Source organism: Schistocerca serialis, chromosome 6 (genome assembly GCF_023864345.2).
Source record: "Schistocerca serialis cubense isolate TAMUIC-IGC-003099 chromosome 6, iqSchSeri2.2, whole genome shotgun sequence".
In the NCBI taxonomy this organism is placed as follows: domain Eukaryota; kingdom Metazoa; phylum Arthropoda; class Insecta; order Orthoptera; family Acrididae; genus Schistocerca; species Schistocerca serialis.
The window spans coordinates 451,431,139-451,456,547 of NC_064643.1; the positions used below are offsets into that span (position 1 = coordinate 451,431,139).

The window sequence follows — 25,409 nt, forward strand, 5'->3', positions numbered from 1 at the left end:
CGACCTTCGCATATCCCAGACGTTCGAGCAGTACTCAAGAATGAGTTGTGTAACAGAGGCATAGGTGAGTGGAAGGGTTGGATGATTAAGTGGGTTATTTTTTTTATAACAACTCTTATTAAAACGAGTAAATATTCAAACCCAACGAAAATTTTACCAAAGAACTTTAAAACTGAATTTAATAAGGCCAACAATTTTAAAACTGAATTTCACAAAAAAACAGCTGAAAAAATGTGTGTGAAATCTTATGGGACTTAACTGCTAAGGTCATCAGTCCCTAAGCTTACACACTACTTAACCTAAATTATCCTAAGGACAAACACACACACCCATGCCCGAGGGAGGACTCGAACCTCCGTCGGGACCAGCCGCACAGCCCATGACTGCAGCACCTAAGACCGCTCGGCTAATCCCGCGCGGCAAAAAACAGCTGAAACTCAAAAGTTAGGCTTAACGTACAGCTTACCAAAAAATTAATACTAAATTTAAAAAAACTGGATTTGATTGAAAGACAACAGATAAAATAATGGGAACAACAGTTCTAACGTAGTGATTAGGTTCAACGGCCAGTTTACCAAAAGCCATGAAATTAAACTTAATATCAGGGCCAATGGCTGCTGTGTCAAGTATTTAAATTTGAATTTGATCACGACACACCGGGTTCGATTCCCGGCGGGGTCAGGGATTTTCTCTGCCTCGTGATGACTGGGTGTTGTGTGATGTCCTTAGGTTAGTTAGGTTTAAGTAGTTCTAAGTTCTAGGGAACTGATGACCATAGATGTTAAGTCCCATAGTGCTCAGAGGCATTTTTTGATCACGACACAACAGGCATCATAATAACAACAATTTGAACTCAATAATTAGGTGCAAGGCGATTTTACCAAAAAAATTAAGGAGTTTGAACTTAATTAGGCAGGCACACCAGCCACCGAAGGATTTGAGATTCAATACCTAGCTCCGATAATCTGAATCACCACAGGTTGAATTTGAAATTATAAAATTACGAACATAGAATTTTACTTCAGCAGCTGATTGAAAGGAAAATCTAGGCTCCTCAGGTTTCTTCTGGGTAGCTGACAGTCGTCTCAGGAGCCCTGCTGACATGCCGCGTATTAGGAACCTGCCACGTTCTGTAACGTCTCCATAGGTTAGCAGAAGTGAAGCCATAGCTCTCCGCCAGCAACGGTCGCAGTCAGCCGCCCATGTGATGTTGACTAGCTCACTCACAATGGACCCATCTTGTCCGACGTTTGAGAAAGGCCAATGATGTTTACGGTATTCGACGCCCCACATATTGTCTATCGTGCAACCGCAATATTGGCTGCCAATAGTAACAGGGGGTGGGATCGGAGATATCCAATGGAAAGCATAGCCTGAGGCTATGGAGCATAATTGAACTGTTTAGTCGACAAGTAACTGACAAAAGTGCCACAGTGCTAGTGGTGTTGATACAGAGTAAAGCAATAGCAAAGATAAACAAAGCAAACAGTGCATTATATCTACAGCAATAGTTGCCGAAGTTGACATTTCATCAGAAAGGGACGTAAAGAATTTCGCAGAGTGAGGAAGAAGTGGCAGATGAAGTATTAACGTTTCTGCAAGGTGAACCAAAGGAACGTATGGTGTCGTGTACTCTAGACTGTGTGGACGATGTATATGAGGAGTACAGTGATGACGATACGTGCTTAACAAGTGAAAACGATACTGAAACAGGTGTCAAGCCATGTAGTTGATCATACTTGTCGGACAGGGAGCCACAAATCCCGTCTCCAGTGAAAAGGACAATCGTTGTCCAAGGAACGGATACTAAACGTAGTTACGTACATGGAAGATCATCCGCTGCATAGTAATAAGCAATTATGAACAGATTTCGAAAAACACTGCAGCAATATGAAGGTGTAGTGCATAAGAAAAACAACGGATATTCAAGGGAAGACAAGGCACAATTGTTACAAAAACTGATGTATGCACGTTTCAAGGATGTTACAACTTACAGAATGTGCATGATACTGACCTATCACTTTATGCTCATGAAACTGCTCGTGACATAAGCTACGGTGATTTCAAGGGAAGCAGTGGATGGTTGCGTAATTTCAATGCTACAGATTTGGAAGATGTGAGGTAACAAGTTCCAAACAAAGCATCACCTTAACGATGCACAGCAAACTGCGGAATCGTATCGAAAATTTGTAGATACACAAAGTTGTCTCAAAGTTCAGTAAGGAATTTGTTTTCAAGTAGACCATCGCGATTTGAAGAGGAAATGGATATGAAAGGAACCCAGAAAATTAGAGGTATCAACAGAGGTGTATCAAAGTCAACTGACGCCAACGGCTTAACGCATTCGGTGACGATTATGCCGACTGTTAATCTACATGATAAATTGGCTGTAAAGTTGTTTATTGTGTTGCAAGAAGATGGGGTGCTCCGGCCCCTACGATTCTTTCTCATATGCGTGATCTTGCAAGGGCAGTTGGGGATATTTACGTCACAGAAAGCAAGAATGGGAAAATAAGCGTAACAGAACTACAACTATGGTATGAGCATGGTTTTTGGCCAATTGGTGGTCAAAATAGCTTGCTTCTTCTTTATTCATGGTCTGCGCATAAAAATCATACCCCTTTAGAGCAAACTATCCTTCATGAAATTCATAGCACCTGGAACTATTGGACAAATTCAGCCTCTGGATGTTTGTATTTTGCATGCCTATAAAACATATTGTAGTACTATCTACAACTACACCTTTTACGATAAACTACATAACAGACCGTTTCAAATTTCACTGGACGCCATCACATTCCATCAGTTCTCATCACTCCTCTACGCCAATACGATTCTACATGCATTCATTACGAGTGGAAGACCTAGCTGCACGTCCGGCACGGTTTGTAACTCCCAAGGAGTTCGCCTTTGATCTTGACAGTGTGAGCCTTTACGATCACCGTGGAACGCCTTTTTTCATTCGGTGTTCATGATGCACGCTAACAGTTTGTTTTGAACGTTTCTTGAATGTCGACGATGTCCATTTTGTGAAATGTAATACATTCATTCCATAGAAGATTGATCTCTGCACCTCTTCGACACCCATTTTCTATAGCCCTCCTGACGCACATGGTGCCTCATCAGCAGCCATCGTGTTTACTGTCGTAATTGTTAACACAGCGCTTTCAAATGAGCCTCATTATGACTGAAGCTGCGACCTCGCACTCAAGGAGTTCCTTGTCAGTTTCAAGAAACCTTCTAGCTGTGTAGAACGCCTCGGTGCTCCACCATACACGGTGGTCGCGTACGCCCTCTAGTACCGAGGCGGTGTTCAGTGCGACCGCCGCGAAAGTGAAACTGGTGCGGCTGGCAACACGGCACAAGTAGCACGAAGTAATGGCCGCTATCGACAGGGGGTCTCAAGTTGATTCCGTATTTCTAGATCTCCGGAAAGCTTTTGACACCGTTCCTCATAAGCGACTTCTAATCAAGCTGTGGGCCTATGGGGTATCGTCTCAGTTGTGCGACTGGATTCGTGATTTCCTATCAGGAAGGTCGCAGTTCGTAGTAATAGACGGCAAATCATCGAGTAAAACTGAAGTGATATCAGGTGTTCCCCAGGGAAGCGTCCTGGGGCCTTTGCTGTTCCTGATCTATATAAATGACCTGGGTGACAATCTGAGCAGTTCTCTTGGCTTGTTCGCAGATGATGCTGTAATTGACCGTCTAGTAAGGTCATCCGAAGACCAGTATCAGTTGCAAAGCGATTTAGAAAAGATTGCTGTATGGTGTGGCAGGTGGCAGTTGACGCTAAATAACGAAAAGTGTGAGATGATCCACATGAGTACCAAAAGAAATCCGTTGGAATTCGATTACTCGATAAATAGTACCATTCTCAAGGCTGTCAATTCAACTAAGTACCTGGGTGTTAAAATTACGAACAACTTCAGTTGGAAAGACCACATAGATAATATTGTGGGGAAGGCGAGCCAAAGGTTGCGTTTCATTGGCAGGACACTTAGAAGATGCAACAAGTCCACTAAAGAGACAGCTTACACTACACTCGTTCGTCTTCTGTTAGAATATTGCTGCGCGGTGTGGGATTGACGGAGGATATCGAAAGGGTGCTAAAAAGGGCAGCTCGTTTTGTATATCACGTAATAAGGGAGAGAGTGTGGCAGATATGATACGCGAGTTGGGATGGAAGTCATTAAAGCAAAGACGTTTTTCGTCGCGGCGAGATCTATTTACGAAATTTCAGCCAACAACTTTCTCTACCGAATGCGAAAATATTTTCTTGAGCCCAACCAACATAGGTAGGAATGATCATCAAAATAAAATAAGAGAAATCAGAGCTCGAACAGAAAGGTTTAGGTGTTCGTTTTTCCCGCGCGCTGTTCGGGAGTGGAATGGTAGAGATATAGTATGATTGTGGTTCGATGAACCCTCTGCCAAGCACTTAAATGTGAATTGCAGAGTACTCATGTAGATGTAGATGTAGATGTATGCGGACTCCTTTGCAGATGAACTACACTTTCGTATAATTCTCCCAACAAACTGAAATCGACCATTCTCTTTTTCTAAAAGAGGACATTTTCTGCAGAAATAATTAGCATTTGAACCACGTCGGCCTAAGCGTTCAAGGTCAACATCGATATCGCGGCGCAACACCACCTGCCAGCAAAAGGTGCCTGAGGCTCTCGTTGTGGCTATAAACCGAAGGTAATGAATCAGTGTGACCTGAACAGACGCACAGGATGCCTCGCAGACGTATGCGCGAATCCCATCGCCAAATCAGTGGGTTTGAAGGAAGGCACATTACTGGCATGATAGAATATGGTGCATTCATCGGGGAAGTTGCTGCTCTGTGGGGCGAAGTGTTTAGGCAGTGCAGCGGGTGTTTGCAGAATGGTTCACGGAAAGTCGTAGAAAAATGGCTCTGAGCACTATGGGACTTAACAGCTATGGTCATCAGTCCCCTAGAACTTTGAACTACTTAAACCTAACTAACCTAAGGACAGCACACAACACCCAGCCATCACGAGGCAGAGAAAATCCCTGACCCCGCCGGGAATCGAACCCGGGAACCCGGGCGTGGGAAGCGAGAACGCTACCGCACGACCACGAGATGCGGGCGAAAGTCGTAGAACACGACGGGATGGATCAGGTCGGAACACCCACAACACTCCTCGAGAAGATCGACAACTCATCCGAATGGCATTTCAGGACAGATCTGCGTCCTCCTTGGCTCTGGCGCAACACTGGAAAAGTGGGACACATTGTACACTATTGGTGATGACGGTCCGTCGCTGTTTATTACCGCCTGGGTTACGTGTGTGTCGTCCACTTCTCTGCCTTCCTTTGACGAATGTGACAAAACATGTTAGATGGCAATGGTGTGAGGAACGACTTCACTTGGGACAGGAATGGCATCAGATAGTGTTATCGGACGAATCCAGGTTCTGTTTGTTTGAAAATTATCGCCGCATTTTGATTCGCTGAAGACAGGGGGAGCGGCATCACAGTGACTGCATTCAAACGAGACATACAGCCCTAACTCAAGGCCTTGTGGTGATGTGTGCTATTGGGTATAATCAAAAATCACGGTTGGTGCGTGTCCAGGGAACTGTGACCTTTGTGGACTACGTGAATGACATCCTGCTACCCGTAGCCATATCCTTTCTGCACAACAGCCCAGAAGACATTTTTCAGCAATACAATGAACGACCACATGTTGCTGCCTTCTTTGTGTCACAGGATGTCAACCTTTTGCTCCGACCCGCCAGATCACCAGACTTGTCGCCAGTCGAAAATGTGTGGGATATGATGAAACGACGGGTACAATGCTGCTTCCCAATGCCAACCATCGCAGATGACCTGTGGAACCACGTAAATGGAGCATGGATGGTTGTACCACAGGACGCCATTCGCCTTTTACACGCGTCAATGCCATCACGCATGCAGCAAGTTATCAGGACCCATGGAGGACCCTGTGCCTATCTCGCAACAGAACACACGCTCAACTGAAATAATTGAAACGCTAATAATTTCTGCAGAATATACTAATGTACATGTTCTTTGAATACCTACAGATACTCTACAGATACTCTACTGAATTTTGCGTGGCATTAGTTTCCACCGAAATTGCTCATTGAATATTGTAAGTATAGAAAATTCAACCAAATTAATATATATTGTATCCAAAATTTCAGGTTTCTGACAAATTTGAATTTTGTAGCTTTCTATACTGCTGATCATAAAGACATGGAAAAATATGCAACAACTATAAAAGTAATTACTTCATTTTCTTGAAAAGTGGGAAATGTTACTTCTTTTGTTCTGCTTCTACACTGACATAGTAAAGTTATTGTACAACAGTTGGTATTACTTTAGAAATGATTGCATAATGAAGGCGACGTCATGCGAGAGCACTGGGCGTGGATGGTATCGTAATCAAAGCCATTCGGGGGCGCGGGCGGAATACAGGGCGCGTTACGATGTCAGACAGTGCACCAGGGGATGTCCATACATACTACCAAACGAGAACTAGGTCAGCCGGTTACACTGGAGTTTGTGAAACTGTTGAGATTTTTGAGGTGTAGGGTAAGGATAGGAAACTGGTATCATAAGCGAACTGAAGGAGGTGAACAAATGGAAATGGTTTACGCACATCAGCAATGTAAATGATATTAAGGAGAGGAGTGAGGTCAGAGCCTTGGGGCACACACGCAGTAAAATGGGACATATCAAACTTGATATTGTTCTTCTTCTTCTTCTTTCGATTTCGGCCATCTTTGGACCACGTTCAACAATTCACTTGCCCGGCTTTTTGATCTTTTTTTCTCTCTTCCCAATATTTCCTCATCATTTTCGAGTGGTTCCTCCTCCGCTCTTCCGACCATTTCCTGTTATTCTTTAGTTTCGTTTCTTCTGGAAAACACTTAATTTCGTTCACTATTTGTCTAAACTTTTCCCTGTCCCTGATTGACTCACGGGTGACATTAAAATAGGCCAAATCCTTTTTCACCATCTGTATCCATTTATTGTTGGTTTTTTCGTTCCTGTTACTATGTTCAAACACTTTTCTTGTTAGTCTGTTTCCATCCATCCTCGACAGGTGACCATAAAACGTTAGTCTGCGTTTACGCATTGCCTCACTCACTTTCTCAATAGTTTTGTATATTTCCTTATTACTCTTTAGCTTGTACTCTTCTCCAATCTTTCTCGGTCCTAATATTTTTCTCAAAATTTTCCTTTCTTTCTTTTCAATGTTTTCTATTTCCCCCTTTTTGTTAAGAGTTAGGCACTCCGATGCATACAGGCATTCTGGTCTAATGACAGTTTTATAATGTCTTAATTTAGCTTGAATCGAAATGTTTTTTTTGTTATATATGTCTTTGGTTTTTTGAAAAGCAAATTCCATTTTCCTTGCTCTCGCCTGGTTTGCACTCTTGTCTAAACCATTCACTTGAATTATTTCACCTAAATACTTAAATTTTTCTACTCTCTTAATATTGCCGTATTTAGTAATAAGATTTTTCTTGTTATTTCTATGATTAGACATATACACGGTTTTTTCAAATGAAATCTGCAGTCCAGCTCTGGCCGAAACTTCTTGTAGTTTCTCCAGGTAGTTCTGAGCTATTTCTTCGTTTTCTGTAACTATTGCCAGATCGTCTGCAAAAGCTAAACAGTCCACTTCTATTTTTTCTTTTTTTGTTCCAATTCTGATGTCATTCTTGGTGCCTTTGAGTTCTTCTTTCCATATTCTCAATATCTTTTCCAGTACGCAGTTGAAGAGGATTGGGGATAAACCATCACCTTGTCTAACACCTGTTTTAATTTCGAACTTCCTTGAAATTTCATCCATAAATTTAACTTTGGCCTTACTGTTTGTTAGCGTCTGTTTGATAATTTGAATTGTTTTCTTATCGACCCCAAATTCTTCCAATACTTTCAGTAATGTTTCTCTATCTACCGAGTCGTATGCTTTTTTGAAATCTACAAATACTATTGCAAATCTCTGGCCTCTTGAGATTCTGTAACGAATTAGTGTTTTCAGGTTAAATATTTGTTCAACACAGGATCTACCTTGTCTAAAACCTGCTTGATATTCACCTATTTTTTTATCCAGAACTGGCTCCACAATTTGAAGTAATTTCCTTGACAAAATTTTGTATCCTACTGGTAGTAGCGAGATCCCTCTATAATTATTAACATTCATCTTATCCCCCTTTTTGTGTAGTGGGTGTATCAGGGCACACTGCCAGTCTTCAGGAATTCTTTCTTCGTCCCAGATCTTCTTAAACATATGTTCCAAAACTTGTGGGAGGTTGGTATCCATTATTTTTAGGATTTCTGGTACTATGGAGTCTTCACCTGGGGCTTTATTGTTTTTTAGACTGTGTATTACGTGTTTTATTTCTTCAGCGTCTGGAGGTTTTGACTCGGTATTAGTATTTCGGTGGTTTTCAAAACTCATTTTATCTTTGGGTGGTTCACAATTTAGTAGATTCTCGAAATATTTTGCTAATATTTCACAATTAGTCTTGTTTGTCAAACCTAGCTTGTTCTCTTCATCTTTAAAACATAAATTTGGGGATTGGTATTTGGTTAGCTGTTTTCTAAAAGTTTTGTAGAAATCTCTAGAATTATTTCTTTTAAAGTCTTCCTCAATCTGTTCTAGGTTATCCTGAAATTGTCTTCTTTTTTTATTACGGAAAAGCTTGGCTGTTTCTCTTCTCTGGATTTTAAAATTGTCAAGATCTTGAGGATCTTTTGTGGAGTTCCATTTCTGCCACAATTTCTGTCTCTTCTCCAGGTTCTCATCACATTCATTGTCCCACCATGGATGTCTTCTTACTCTTTTCACGAGACAATTTTCTTTTGCTATTTCAACTATTTCGTTTTTGATCTCCTCCCATCCCGCTTCCTTATTTATTGTGGATATGCCATCGCTATCTTTGTGCAATGCTATTTGAAACCGTTGTTTAATTTCTTCATTTTTTAAAGTTTCTGTGTTATATTTTGGAATTTTGTAAAAGGTTTTCTTCTCTTTTCGAAATGGGAGTGGTCTGAATTTAATCGTAGTCAAATAGTGGTCTGAATCAACATCAAGGCTTTTCAGCACTTTAGTGTTTTGAATTTCTTCTTGACAATGAAGTGAGATAGCCACATGGTCAATTTGGAATTCTCCGAGAAGTGGATTTGGTGATCTCCATGTTTTAGTTTTTCGGCTCAGCTTTTTGAAATGTGTTGTCATTATTTTCAAGTTGAAATGCCTACATACCTCTATAAGCCTTTCTCCATTTTTTGAAGTTCTTTTGTGACCTGGGAAGAGGCCTACTGTTCCATGGTATTTTTTCTCCCTTCCTATTTGTGCGTTAAAATCGCCTACTAACATTTTTATGTTCTTCTTTGAGCATCTATCCAGTTCCATTTCAAGTATCTCCCAAAATTCTTCAACTTTCTCCGGGTTATTTTTGTTGTCCTGGTTTATGATATTGTGCTAAAGGACGGGAGTTTAGACAGAAAGGACCATGAAACTGTTCTACTGTCTCTATCATGTATCAAAATTTTTACGGAGGCGCCCTCATAACAATACAAGCCAGATTATTGCGTGATCAGGTGAATACAGTGATTTTTCCCAGTGCACGATGGAAACATGAAAGGAAGCGGCGAATAACAGGTCCAAGAAGCCTCGGCCGAGTGCCATACGGCGAACTGCGGAGTACATGGGTCGATGCAGATTTGCCACACTGAGCTATTTGAGATGCTATACTGAGAGGTGGAGCTATTTCACCTTCGTATCAGTAAACTTACTTAATTTGCTTAATGGTGTCACGGAACTACTTTTCGGTTCTAAGTATGCACAATATCGCCTACCACAGAATCTGAATTGGTGTAGCCTCCTTTCAGCAATATATGTGATGGCAGAAACGATCATGCAGAATTGTAAAACTAGTCCCGTTAGTTACCGTATAATCCGCTCTGTTACCTCCTGGTTCTATGTGAGACGGGTGTACTTGTCCACAGGGTCGGAGAAGCAAGGCTCGGTGAAACAAGAGGGCAGCAAGAGCAACAGCAACAGCAACAGCGACATCAAGTCGGCGAGCAGTAGCAACGGTGCCATCACCACGAGCGAACGTCTGGTGCAGGAAGGGCCCGATGCAGAGACACTCAGCGCCAACAAGCTCATGACCGCCAAAGGGTGAGTACACAGCCTCCATCATATCAGAAAGCGGGTCTCGCAAACCAGTGGGTAAGTGACGCGACCGGTGATATTACATACTTACTTTTAGCCTTGGTCACCACACGTTTCCTTGTAACTGGTGAGTTAACGTCTTTATAGTTTTCAAAGACATCTTGCAATCCTCGCATCATACTGTTGTTGCTGATAATAGTATTGTAATTATTGCTATAGCTGTGTGATATGTACATGCTGATGTTTTTCTGTTCTTCTTTTGTCTTCCTCAAGATAAAATAGTAACTTCTAGTGGTTTGCGCATGTGCAAAATGCGTGTAACATGGCCGCCTGGCGAGTTCCCTAGAGCCTGCCCACGAGCGGGCTGAGGGGCGCTGGGGATTTAGGGATAGGAAAAACCGACCAGTTAAAACCGATACCGTTATTTTAGTTCTAAATAACCGGTATTTTTTGATGTTTGTTTTAGTTACTGTTGTAACAAGTGTTTTTTAAATTTTTTTCTAATAACCAAATAAAAAATCGAAATATCAAGTAACCATAGCAGCAGTGCAAAGGTTTTCATTTTTAAAGAAAACTTTTTTTTAAAAAAAAGTAGTAATTTTTATTCATAAAATCTGCATTGGTTTGATATATTGTATTATTACAAAAATGGGGAAAGCGATCAGTGGTCTTTTAATAACAATGCCGACAGAAACGAGCAACAATCACGTGGCATAAGAATTAGTATAGCATTGATGAGACAATAATGTCCATAGTGACACGTGTCGTGGCTTAAGGTACTCTTGTTCATGCAGTGAGCAAGAGTTGACCCCATCTGGTCTAAATGACAGTTTCTCACTGTACATCCATTGTACTGCAGAATAGCACCAATCCTAGTCTGGAAATATTTTTAAACAGTGATGTAGCAATGAAAGTACAATGTTTCATTTACCTTAATAGTTTAAAGATTTGTCTGGCGTCTCTATGAAATAATAAAAAGAGGAAGGAAATCATTGTAAGAATGATAAATTAAAAACTTAACAAAAGTTCAGTCATAGTATACAATAAAAACAGAAGGTAGCTGATCTGCCGCCTGTGTCTACATAATCTGCCTTTATCTGCTTTTAACCCTTGAGAAACAGGGTTCTTCAAACTAAATTTTCACACTTTAACACTGACTGTTCGTAATGCCCAAATGGTGATATGATCCCCGATTACAATATGATTTATGAGTATAGTTTCAAAAAATTAAAATCAATAGGAGAATACTGGTGATTTTTTTGTACTAGCCATCCACTTTTTACTCTTCAAGAAAAACAATCAACCAAGGAGGGTGTAAAGTTCCTTTTATTTCCTTCTTTAATTTAATATTTTGATTCTAAGTATCTTGAAGCTGAGAGAGCCAAATCTGTTCAATCTTTGTTCGATTTCTAAACTTATTACATAAAATATTAGGAAAAAAAGCGAAAATCGATTATTTGAGAAACCGGTTATTTTGAGCGGGTTTAACAGTCAGGTTTAACTGGCGTGGGAAAAACCGATATAACCGGAAACCGGTTGTGTCAGTCATAACCGCCATCCCTAACGAGAGTGTCCGCATCCTGTGGAGCAGTGTTGGAACAGCCTGGGCTAGTTCCCCTCTAAACGTCACGTGAAGATAGACTCGGAGACTGGCAGTCATAGTACATATGATTCGGCAAAGCGAGCTGTAGAGCCAGCCAAGCGCGAACTAACTTGGTCACATGACTAAGTACAGTCAGGTTGCAGTTCAAAGTAGTACCGGCTGTTACCTCGCAGTCTGAGCAATAAGGAGACCGGGGAAAAGCGTTCACTAGCAGTCGTAACGTCTTTCTGTTAACTTCGTTCCGTTTACTGACGACGACGAGGAGATGAAGCGAGTGGCTGTGCTGACGAGGAAGGGCACGGAACATGCGAGAAAAATGTTAAAGGGGAGTTACGTCAATGGTTCGAAAACTACGGCAGGGGGGATGCAGAACTGAGCAAGGGAGACTCAAGTATGTACCTGAAAGGCAGAAAAAGCGAAGTGCGTACAACAAACATTCCAGTGACGATATGGACGCATGGGCGTACACAGAAATTTTTCCAAGAGGCCGTATATTCTAAAATTGACATTTTTGACCTAGTTTACAAGAAATATACAAAAAGTTTTGTTGCTCTCACGTTCTACAGCGATCCAGTCAATATTTTGGAAGCGGATTATTTTTATACCTAAAAGGTAAGGATACATCATTAGTACTCGTATATTATTAATAGACTATGAATATCGACATCCTTTTTGAGTTAATGATCTGCAATTACATTTTCACATAATGATATTCTGCTTATCCAGCTGTTCAGGAACTTAAGCTATCAAATACTCACAAAAAATATTTTTATTCACTTAACAACAGTACAAAGTTTACACTGAGACTGGGAACTCTGAAAGCGAAAAAAAATATCAGGTCGGCTTAGGAAATTTCGTTGAACAGAAAAAAAAATTAATAGCGCTCCTCAAAGTGTAGAAACAGGAAATAAACTAACAACTTTTATTCAACATTCATGCCATGTATAACACTTTCTTTTCTACCAGCACTTCACATCCAATCATGTTAATGGTAATGGACATTTCTTTCTTCATGGCTTCTAATTTATAATGTTGTTAACCATAACAAATGTGGTGAAAACAACAGTCTTGTTTGCAGAATTGATTTTATAGCTCCATTTATCTATGGCGTGCGTTTTGCCTAATACAAATAATTTTCAGCTTAACCAATACGATGTTGGTAAGTGGGTTTTGGACGCTACGATTAAGGCATCGACAAATATAGGCTGCTCTCGTCATGTATAATAAAACTGAATCGAAGCAAATATGTGGTCACGTCATACGTTAAAAAGCGTAACACCCGATAAGCTTGCAGGTGTGTGTAGCGTAGACTAGCGGATACAAGGCAGGGTCAGGCCTGGACATTGCCCGTCACACGGTAAATACATCGGAGGCACCGTTCTTCTTTCACCGGTCTGATACGCTGTACTGAGCCAGTATATATATGCACATTTGTTCATAGTTATGAGCATGCTTATGAGCAGGTGGGCAGAGACTTATATGTGAAAAAGATCCTTCCCAGGACAGCTACATAGTGCAGGTCAACTACTGGCATTATTTTCATCAGCTGCGACGTAGTCGCGTATAAGAACAGTGATCCAATACTGTCGAATGTTTTTTATTCCAGTCTTTGATCACAATATCAATTCTTTTGAAGATGACCGGTTTCAGTCAGTAATGACCATCCGCAGATCTTTTTCTGCACCATGTCCTAATTACGGACTTATCACTTTAGAACATGGTGTAGAAAAAATCTGAGGATGGTCATTACTGGCTGAAACCGATCATCGTCAAAAGAGTTGATATTGTGATCAAAAACTGGAATAAAAAACATTTGACTGGCAATATTACTCTGATCCTTTGAGGGGGGGAGGGGGGGGCGTGGTAGTATAGTCCACACATCTCAAAAGATTTGTTTGGATGTAATTAAAACAAACATTTTTGTGGAATTTTCTATTTTGAGTGCCGAAAGGTTCGTCTAAATTGTGATTATAAATACCAGTAGTATCTACAAGTCTCCATTACAAAATGTTGTAAGCTTAAATGCACTTACGGTGTCAGCGGCTCTCGCGTTGCTTTCTGATGTTGGAAGTTCGTTGACGATGGTTGTAGGCAATCGAGTGATAGTGAGAATCACTGAAACTAATCATTTATTTCGCCAGAAGATTGCAACTGATTACATTTGATTTCGATTTGGAGAGCACCAGATTAACTTATAATGACCTGGTTATTACGCATTTTAAGGCTGGTTATTGATTTTCGTATTTCCATGACGACTAAAAAAGACTAAGTGCCGATAGACTGACGTTCACCGTAGCCTAAGGCCTAGGTTGGGTTGGAATGTAACAGTCTGACTGCGAGTTGGCGAAACCAGTGAATCTCGGTATGAAAATACGATTGCCATACTCTAATCGATTGATGTGTAGCGTAACCAGAGATATCCATTCATCATTGCAATCTTATTTCCGATAGTATCGAAAATTTCGACGTCGTCTTTACATTCTAACCTAACAAAATAAGATACCAATTAACTTTATCTACGAACCATACGAAATTAAGTAAGAGTATTCTGAATGGATACCGCCAACTTATTCACGATTCGTGATATTCACTTGCCACCGTTCAGAACGCGAGTTGCTGTCAATATCATCACGCAGCGCAACAGCCGTGGAACTTTTACTAAATTTTGCCGCCAGGAAAGTGCACCAAAGTACTGGGAAAGTCGGAGAGAGAAAGGCACTTGTGAGACTACTTTTTAGCTTACTCACATTTCGCTGAGTGATATGCGTCAGTCTATCGCTGGACTGCCACGTTTCGTGTTTTATCCATAGCTGATTAAAAATCATTACTGTCTGAATTCTATTCCCATCAGCTAATAAAATTCACTGGTTTCCAAAACTAAAGCAAAAAACGGAAATTTAGCAGGGTTGCGATTATTCTGCCACGAAACAGTATAAACAGGTGATAGTAAAGTAGAAATAATGTAAAGAATACATAACGTAAATATATGCTGTACGCATAACGGGAGATAAAAATATTCTTCGGTTTTTCCAACTTAACAGATTTGCACAGACATTCCAACAACTGGTTAATGTAATCAGTATGGGGTGTGACACCTCTGGCAGCAATACAGGCCCGACAACGACGGGCATGCTGTGAATGATATCAAAGTCATGTTGAGACAATAACGCCCATTATTCCTGCAGAGCTGCTCGCAAGCCTTGGAGAGTGGACGGTCAATGCTGACGTGATGCTGCCTGTGTCCCTGGTGCATCCCAGGCATATTCTTCAAATCGGGAGAGCGAGCAGGCCACACCAAGCGTGCAACATTTTCCGTTTCCTTGTAAACATCCACCACACGTTCTCTGTGAGGTCGAGCATTATCGTCCATGAATACGAAGTCTGGGTCCACGCCTCCTCGCAACAACCGCATATCAGGTCCCAAGATCTCGTCACGATACCTGACAGCAGTTAAACCTTGCCGATTCACCCGTACAATTCCATGAAGAGATGTCCGAGTGGTCCACGTAAACCCTGCCCACACCATTAGGGATCCTCCTCGATATCGCTCTCTTTGCACAACTCTTGATTCCAGAAATCGTGTTCCGTGTTCCCTCCAGATGCAAATTCTTCAAGAATCACTCTTCAGACCAAATTGGCACTCATCTGCGAAAAGAACATCGGCCCACTGTTCAGCCATCCAGGTGGTATGTTGACGACTCCACTCTACACGTTCCCTTCTGTGAAGACGCATCAGAGGTACACATACAGCTGGTCTCCAACATTAAAGGACCCACTGCCGAAGCCTCCTGTACACCGTTTGCCTCGATACAACACGGTGAGTGGATCCTGCGAGGACGGATGCCAGCTGCCGTGCAGTACTACGGCGGTACTGTCGTGCCCTTACAGCCAAATAACAGTCCGCTCTTTCTGATATCACACCTGATTTTTGGGATACTGTTTCGGTCTCTATAAATTGTCGTCATATCGGAGAAACAACAGAACAGTTCACATTAAACCATCGGGACACATCAGTTTGCGACTGTCCAGCTTCCATTCTTCTTATGGCCCTCCACCACAGAGAGATTGGTAAGGTGTCTTCTTTGTTCCAAACTCGGTGTTCGAACCGACAGAACTGGTAATCGTGGCTCTTCTTTCAGAGAAAATCGTGAGGGGCTGAGACAAGATGGCAGGCAGCTAGCGGACGGCAACCTGTGCCGTGTTAGTGTTGGTGTCTGTGAGTTGCGTTCCTGCAGTTTTTTTATATAATGTGTCCTGCTCGATAGGGGGTCCAGAAATCCTATCAGATCGTGCCCAAAGACTGAAAAGTTGCACAGACCACACCAATATTCAAGAAAGGTAGAAGGAGCAATCAACTAAATTATAGACGCGTATCACTAACGTCGATATGCAGTAGGATTTTGGATCATATATTGTGTTCGAACAGTATGAATTACCTCGAAGAGAAAGATCTATTGACATACGGATTTTTTTTTAAAAAAAACATCGTTCTTGTGAAACACAACTAGGTCTTTACTCCCACGATGTGATGAGTGCTACTGACAGAGGATTTCAAATTTATTCCGTGTTTCTGGATTTCCAGAAGCCTTTTGAGACTGTGCCACACAAGCGGTTTGTAGTGAAATTACTTGCTTGTGGAATATCGTCTCAGTTATGCGGCTGGATTCGTGATTTCGTATCAGAGAGGTCACAATTCGTAGTAACTGACTGAATTCCTTCGAGTAAAACAGAGGTGATTTCTGTCTTTTCCCAAGGTCGTGTTGTAGGGCCTCTGCTGTTCCTTATATGCATAAACGGTTTAGGAGACAATCTCAGCAGTCGTCTTAGATTGTATGCAGATGGTATTGTTGTTTATCGTCTGGTATAATCGTCAGAAGATCAAAACAAAGTACAAAACGATTTAGAAAACACATCTGTATGGCGCAAATGTTGAAAGTTCACCCTAAATAATGAAAAGTGTGCGGTCATGAACGTGAATGCTAAAAGGAATCCATTAAACTTCGGTTACGTGATAAATCAATCAAATCTAAAGGCCGTAAATTCAACTAAATTCCAAGGAATTACAATTACGAACAACTTAAATTGGAAAGAACACACAGCAAATGTTGTGGGGAAGGCAAACCAAAGACTACATCTGATTGGCAGAATACTTAGAAAAATATACAGATCTACTAAAGAGACTGTCCGTCCTCTTTTGGAGTACTGCCGCGTGGTCTGGAATCCCTACCAGACGGGATTAACGGAGGACATCGAGAAAGTTCAAAGAAGAGCAGCACGTTTTATACTATCGCGAGACAGAGGAAAGATTGTCACTGACATGATACAGGGTTTAGGGTGGACGTCATCAAAACAAAGGCGTTTTTCGTTGCGGCAGAATCTTCTCACGAAATTTCAGCCACCAACTTTCTCCTCCGAATGAGAAAATATTTCGTTGACGCCGACCTACATAAGGAGAAACGATCATCATAATAAACAAGGCAAATCAGAGCTCGCAGGGAAAGATATAAGTGTTCGTTCTTTCCGCGTGGTGTTCGAGATTGGAATAATTGAGAATTACTGTGAAGTTGGTTCGATGAACCCTCTGCTAAGCACTTAAGTGTGATCTGCAGAAAATCCACGTAGATGTAGATATAGATAACGTGACAAACACCTGCACTTTTGCAGAATAAAAGTTTTTACGAGCAGTGCCATCCGACCAAAATACATTTCAGATTAACCTTATTTTGCGCCGATGAGTCGCCATCCGAGCATGGTCGGTCAGGGGAAGTCAATGACAAATAAGTATCTCGGTGCTCTGTAACAAGTGAAACACCTGCATTGTGGACAGGGATTCTATCGTCTTTGTTATGTATTGAGTCGACTTTCTGGGGTCATTTCAATGGGGTGAGAACCACTGGCCTAAGAAGTTGTAAGACGGCTTCTCATTGATTATGGAAAGAAACAACAGAGTAGGAGAAGGCAGTCTCCGAGATACGGAGAAGTGGAGTCAAGCGTATTGCTTGAAGTAGAAAACTTAGCTGAGAAGTGGTAGAGTAAGTTACAACGGCTTAAGAACTGTGGACATGGGTATGAAACGGTTGGTTAATGTCTTAAACCTTTTGTTAAGAATAACATCATTGGCCAGCATTTTGCAGATCCTTTTTGATTGGAACATTGGAATCGCACAGATGAGAAAGAACTCGGCGAGAAATGTACTTAAGTTTCGGGTATGGTGGAGAACATTTCTTTGTGGGCTTTGAAAGGAGTACTTCATTTCACAAAACGAGAGATAACACACTTCATCTGGAGATCCTATAGAGACCTGATGCGTGGTAGTCTGCAACTGATCACGGCGCTCGGCGTTCGCTACACCCAGCGCAGTTGAGTTCTGAATATGGTGGAAAATCGTAGCTTGGATGAGCAGCGTATGAGAAGTATCATGTGTTAGGACTAGGTACACTTTGTGAATCTGATACCTTTCTCGAGTGACTGAAGGCTCATTCGTGATTCGATCAGCAATGTTATTTGCATATGCAGTTTTTATTCTTCTGGATTGAGGCAATCACTGTGTGTCCGTCATAGATTTACCTCTTCATAATTAATGCCTAGATTATTTTTGTACCCTTTCACGTAAGTTGTCCAGTTGTTCCCAGAATATTGAAGTGTTACATTCGTACTTCCGAACTGGCCGCAGTGGCCGAGCTGTTCTAGGCGCTTCAGTCCTGAACCACGCTGCTGCTACGGTCGTAGGTTCGAATTCTGCCTCGGGCATGGATGTGTGTGATGTCCTAAGGTTAGTTAGGTTTAAGTAGTTCTAAGTCTATGGGACTGATGACCTCAGATGTTAAGTCTCATAGTGCTTAGAGCCATCGGAACTAGTACTCCCGATGTCAACAATTGTTAATTTTCTTTTTCCTGTCGTTGTTGTGATTGACCAGATCCTGTAGTAATTTGATGTTCATGTATATTAGCAAGGAACTTTGTAACAAACGTGGATTAATGTGCACCACTGTTTCAGTCTATAGTTAGTTGATCACCCTATTTGTTATCTTTTGTGAGGTGCAACACCTATGTCTGATGTGTGCTAGGGCCGGCACACCGTCTTGAGCTGCTGTTAAAATGTACAACGAGTTTCAGTCGTCTGACCATCATCAGGTTCATAAAAGTATTCACGGCATGATATTAGGCGAAATATAACATCGTTATTCTCAGGTTACCTCATCAATCTATAAAAGTTGTTCTTTGGAATGTACACATTCATGTTAAAACTGTAATCGGCGTTAACGCTCCGAACAGATTTATTCGACGGTCATGAGCCCATTGGGAGCGGTCCGACTGTCGGCCAGTCCAATCGATGAGGGTCATTTTGACAGGGGCATACTGAAAGCTGAGCTGTTCCCTCACACACGCTGCAGCACATGTGCGTCATTGGAAGCGAACTCATAGTTTGAGCTAGTACGAGTTGTGCACGCAATACAGAGAAAATCAGGGAGATACAGGATTTTTGCCCCAATATGGATTCCTCTTTCGCTTAAGGCGAGGTTTTCTGTTTTTGGCCCGAAAGAAGCATGTTCTTTGAGAATTTATTTCTCGGGATGTGTTATAGACATCAATGTCAAATTTGGTCAAAATGTTTATTGATATTTCCTCTACAAACTGAAATTTTTTCGACCGGAAATGTCGAAGAGCATAGGCGGAAGTGCTGTCGGAACGAAACAAAATTTCGATGTAGACCTCCACGCGCGGTATGTCACAGGTCAGCCGGCTCGTCTGAAATCAAAACTGAGTTGACGTCAGCGACGTATATAACATTCTTTAGGAGTTGTACCTCGCTTAAGTTATTTGGGCCATAGGAAACAAAATGGCGGCCATGTGAAAAAAAGGGTTTTTTCATCGATTTTTCGTCTTCGTCGGCCAAGTAAAAATATTTATAGTTGAGGGATGGGAATAAAAGTGATACAACTCCGAGAAATATTAGTTAGCTTCGTCGGAAACAAAGAATGATGCCAATCTGTTCAGTAGATTTGAAGTTACTATACCGCGTGATAAAAAAAGGTCATTTCGAGAAAAACGCGTTTGAAGTTTTGACTACATATAAATGCAATATTATGCAACTTACGTACAATCTGCTATTCCGAGTCCATAAACTAGTCCTTCGTCTTCCTCCTAGAGGGAGAGGTGACAAGCGGTTTTCGGCCGCTTGAATCCGGTAGTCGTCCGAATGCTTGGCGAACTGCATCGAATAGACTCCCAGGGTGACGTCCATCGTTGTCATGGTCTTCAGAATTGCTGAATACCCTTCGCTGAAGCTGCTCACTGCCAGGAAAGTCGCAGTTTCCATAGTCTTCGCACCAGAATGCAAATGCTTGGGGGCTAAATTCCAAACACACGCATTCAAACTTTCATTTGAATTTAGTGTGCTTCCTCCCAAGCACTGGTACAATAACTCGTCCTCCGAAAGAAAAAAAACTGGTGCGTGAAAAACGCCGATTTCAGGCAGGTGCATTTTTTTGTTCAACCGCGAATAACAAACGTTTCCGTTCCGTATTCGGAAAAGCTGTTTTAGGGGTGGATTCTAAACACTATTATGGATCCAAAAATGCAATTTAAAAAAATCGATTTTTTGAACTTCCCCTTAACCGGTGTGCAGTCCTGGTCGCTTGTAGGGCCACCGAGTCAGAGTTGTATTTATGGCGAGAGAAAAGCGGCTAATGTGGCCAGGCGCTGCAGCAGCACGCAGAGGGTGGAGGGAGGCTGCGCTGGCAGTGGCGACGGCGGCCCTTTGCTTTGCCTGGGGGACGCGTGGCCGCCTTATCGCGGCGCCATCGCGTCGCGTGACAAGACACGCCGCGCGGCGCTCACACTGCAGCGCCGCGCTAAAGCGTCACGCAGCCTGCCGGAGACCGCCTCTGCCGCGGACACGTGCCGCCAGGGGAGTCACGTCCCAACAGGTGCCGCGATTTGTCTGGAAAACTGACAGTTCTCAGGCAAATTGAATTTAGTGGTAAAGTCAGGAAAATTAGAGCGAAACTGAACTGAAATACGTTGGCTATCCGTGTCGACTTGTTTCATAAGCTCATCACAGCGCTGTGGCCCGGTCTTCTGATTCCTTTCTAAATACAGAAATTTCTGCCAGGTCGTGGGTGAGACTGTCGGCCAGTCCAACCGATGAGGGTCATTTTGACAGGGGTATACTGAAAGCTCAGCTGTTCGCTCACAGGCGCTGCAGCACATGTCCGTCATTGGAAGCAAACTCATAGTTTTGAGGTAGTACAAGTTATGCACGCAATACGGAGAAAATCAGGGAGATATCAAAACGATATTTTTCCAGAAATAGGATTTTTGCCCCCATATGGATTTCTCTTTCGCTTAACCGGTCAGCAGTCCTGGTCGTTTGTAGGGCCACCGAGTCACAGTTGGATTTATGGCGAGAGAAAGGCTTACTTGGGTGAGATCGCTGTATGCGCTTGGCTTAAAAGGTAGTTTCCTATGTGTATTTTACATGCATTTCCCGCAGGATACCTTATTTTGGAATAATGCTTCTTGTGGACCAATTTCTCCTAGCTCGTGTGGTGGATTCTCTCTGTGTAAGCAAATACGGTATGCCCCGCAGATGTCAATGACTTTGCATTGCGGAAGCCATTCAGAAGGCTTAACACGAATTTCAGTTAGCGAATGAATGGCTGGTCTCAAGGGAGACCGTTTTGTTCTATTCTGGTTTAAGTCCTGGTACCGAATGGACGCTTGTCTGTTCTTTCGTCATGCTGCTGCACTTGTATTATATTGTATTGTATGTTAACCGGGGGCCTAGAAACGAAGCCGGCCGGTGTGGCCGTGCGGTTCTAGGCGCTTCAGTCCGGAACCGCGTGACCACTACGGTCGCAGGTTCGAATCCTCCCTCGGGCATGGATGTGTGTGAAGTCCTTAGGTTAGTTAGGTTTAAGTAGTTCTAAGTTCTAGGGGACTGATGACCACAGATGTTAAGTCCCATAGTGCTCAGAGCCATTTGAACCATTTTTTGAACCTACTAACGTCGAAGAGGCTCCTTCCCCGCCGCAGCCGCAGTGGTCCACAACCCCACGACTACTACCGCAGTCCACTTTACCCCTTCGCCGCCCCACACAGAACTACTCTTTCAGGGTTATTGTTTGGTTCAACCCCCTGGTGGACCCCTCCCAGGGAATGTCTCACACCAGACGAGTGTAACCACTATGTTTGCGTGGTACACTAATGGTGGTGTACGCTTACATGGAGAACTTGTTTGCGCAGCAATCGCCGAAACAGTGTAGCTGAGGCAGAATAAGGGGAACCAGCCTGCATTCGCTAAGGCAGATGGAAAACCGTCTAAAAACCATCCACAGACTGGCCGGCTCACCGGACCTCGACAAAATCCGCCGGGGGGATTCGTGCAGGGGACCAGGCGCTCCTTCCCAATGCGGAAAGCTGTGCATTAGACCGGACGGCTAACCGGGCGGGCTGCAGCTGCACTTACGTGGGTGAGATCGATGTATGCGCTTGGCTTAAAAGGGAGTTTCCTATGTGTGTTTTACATGCATTTCCCGCAGGACACATTATTTTGGAATCATGCTTCTTGTGGACCAATTTACCGTGTCGCATATTGAGTCAAACTGTATGGGGCAAAGTATTCATTTGTCGTAGATTCGCAAACGCGGGCGACTGCGGATAAAAATATCCAGATGTACTTCTCACATCCACGACACTCTACACAAATCAGTTCTTCTTTCTCTTAACTTTCAGTAAGCAGGTATGTTGATCATGTTAATAATTTTAGGGGTTTTGTGTAAAATTTGAGACGGTTTTTAGTAGTCTATTTAGAGCTGTCACCAAAGTATTCGTCTTTACAAAAACTATCAGTCTTTTCACTATACCTCTTTGTCCTGTTTAACGGCCCCTTAACTATAAGTAATGCACATGCTATGCACCGCCACGCATTGTGCTGTTCCTAAGTTAACATTTCAGTTTCATAGTAAGTACTGTTGTTGTAGCTTGTCGCTGAATGAAGTTTCCGGCTCAGTTCACAGAGCTGACTAGGGTTCTACGAAATTTTGTCAATAATTGTTGGGACTTAAGAACTCGTTTTCTTGTATGCTTAGATTCGGATCGCATAAATTGCAAAGACATTATGTACTGCGACAGTATTCACCTGTAAGATAAGACTTGTTTACATTAGCCATAAATATTTCCATACTATGATTATTGACTCAGTTTCCTTCAGAAACACATCTATAAATCCCACGCTGTGTTTCCGAAATTTTAATTGTTTGTCGCTGAAGCCCTTCAAGGTCGACAGCATTATCATATGGTTACGGCATGACTTTGTTTTAAGTCATTGCAGAATTTCTGTTGGGAACTTAACTAGAGTGGAAAAGAAAATGGCTAGCTTTCAGAATTTACTGGAAAAGTCACAGAAACCTTATCGAATTCTGAGAGACTCTAGGAGGGACTAAAGTGTTCATTGATATAAAGAAGCCGGCCGCGGTGGTCTAGCGGTTCTAGGCGCTCAGTCCGGAACCGCGCGACTGCTACGGTCGCAGGTTCGAATCCTGCCTCGGGCATGGATGTGTGTGATGTCCTTAGGTTAGTTAGGTTTAAGTAGTTCTAAGTTCTAGGGGACTGATGACCACTGCTGTTAAGTTCCATAGTGCTCAGAGCCATTTGAACCATTTTTTTGATATAAAGAAATATTCCGATAGATTTTGCTACAAAGCACCCCGAGGTCCCGCTTGGGAAACAATCGGTTGTGAAGAGTTGCACTGTATCATTGTAATATTTGTTGCTCCATTGCAAATACATGTGGTGCAAAATAACTAGCACTGACACAGACATGTATTCAACTCGTGACCTCTATGCGAGTCTTATATGGATGTACTTATATGGATAAGGTGTCTGTTCTTTCGGACATGTCCGAAAGAACAGGCACCATATCCATATAAGTATATAGTTCTGGCAATACCGACCATGACCTTCTTCTTCTGTGCGAATGCACACATATTCCCCGAACTCTTACGGGACTTGGTAAGAATGTCTTCCGCGAGTAATGAGTGTACTGCGGTGGGACACTACGAATGTAGTATGTGGACATACAAGGTGAGAATGTGGGTCTCGTGGGAGGCGTGTGCGAGATAGTCCCCGCAGTCGCACTATCCTCCATGCTCTCGGTGGCTCTGCTGGATAGAGCGTCCGCCATATAAGCAGGGGATCCCGGGTTCGAGTCCCGGTCGGGGCACACATTTTCACCTATCCCCGTTGATATATATCAACGCCCGTCAGCAGCTGAATGCATTACTATAATTCTAATTTCGTTCTATGAGAGCCCATCCCGTTCTCCTGAAGTGGCGACCGCCTCTGTGAATGTCGCTTGGGCTGCGCGGGATTAGCCGAGCAGTCAAAGGCGCTGCAGTCATGTACTGTGCGGCTGGTCCCGGCGGAGGTTCGAGTCCTCCCTCGGGCATGGGTGTATGTGTTTGTCCTTAGGATAATTTAGGTTAAGTAGTGTGTAAGCTTAGGGACTGATGACCTTAGCAGTTAAGTCCCATAATATTTGACACACATTTGAACACTTGAACAATGTCGCTTGCCCACTTCGAGCCTTCTCGAGACCGTCTCTTTACTACAAATCACAACATCACAGTCTTTGCGCACAATACGCAGAGTTTTTCATAATCAGGTATGGGTGATTAAATGTAATGCCCTTAAATGTTTTTAGAAAGAGGCTAACAAGAGCGCAAAAATCTCGTTAAAAACTGTGCAGGAACCGCTATCTATTCCAGTAATTCAATAAAGACAATAAAGCATACATTCGGCTACGTCAAAGACTTTATTTCTTGGAACGGAAAGGAGAAAATTATGTGTTTAGATAATATTACTGAACAGGTTGTTAATTTCCATGAGACACATGTTCTGCATTTTACACCGTCAGCATGGTAGCAAGCGACATTGTCCGCTACGCTACATTTTTACCTTTATTTTAGTTTTATAAGAGTTCATACTGACAGCGAGTAGTCGATATTATTTTGCTTTGATTGATCCTTTTTTTATGCGACTGTTTATTTTTCGTTACTCTAGTGAAAACCTAGTAGCTTTGAAAATCTATATTTGTCTAATAATTCATCATACTGTCAAAACCTGATAATATAATTGTTTACAGATTTGCTAGATATACTCGCGAGACATTCAGTGCTTCTACAAACGCTACGAGCAGCTATCGAACTGCACCAACTGCGCGATTAAGAGACAAGTATTTTAGTGCGCATTCTACCTTCAGTGTACTCGCCGCCTTCATAATCACGCTCGGGTCCACTTCCCTTTATTAGTTTCTTAGAGGCACGGTGTGCAAAGTGCGTGGAAAAATCTGTCGTGTCGCTATGAATTCGTCTTTCTCACAAATGCAAATGTAGGTTCTTTAGTCGTGTAAAAGTGTTAATACACTGAAGATCCAAAGAAACTGGTACACTAGCCTAATATCGTGTAAGGCCCCCGCGAGCATGCAGAAGTGCCGCAACACGACGTGGCATGGACTCGACTAATGTCCGAAGTAGTGCTTGAGGGGACTGACACCATGAATCCTACAGGGCTGTCCATAAATCCGTAAGCGTACGAGGGGGTGGAGATCTCTTCTGT

The 25,409-nt window shown here is 42.5% G+C and overlaps 1 protein-coding gene across 1 annotated transcript in view; it reads left to right on the forward strand.

Annotated features, from left to right (window-relative positions):
- Window positions 1–25,409, forward strand: part of LOC126484194 (uncharacterized) — a 549,250-nt gene that overhangs the window by 36,103 nt on the left and 487,738 nt on the right. Inside the window, exon 4 of the mRNA XM_050107608.1 lies at window positions 10,018–10,192. Within this exon, the coding sequence (XP_049963565.1) occupies window positions 10,018–10,192 (175 nt within the window). The remainder of the gene's footprint in view (window positions 1–10,017; window positions 10,193–25,409) is intronic.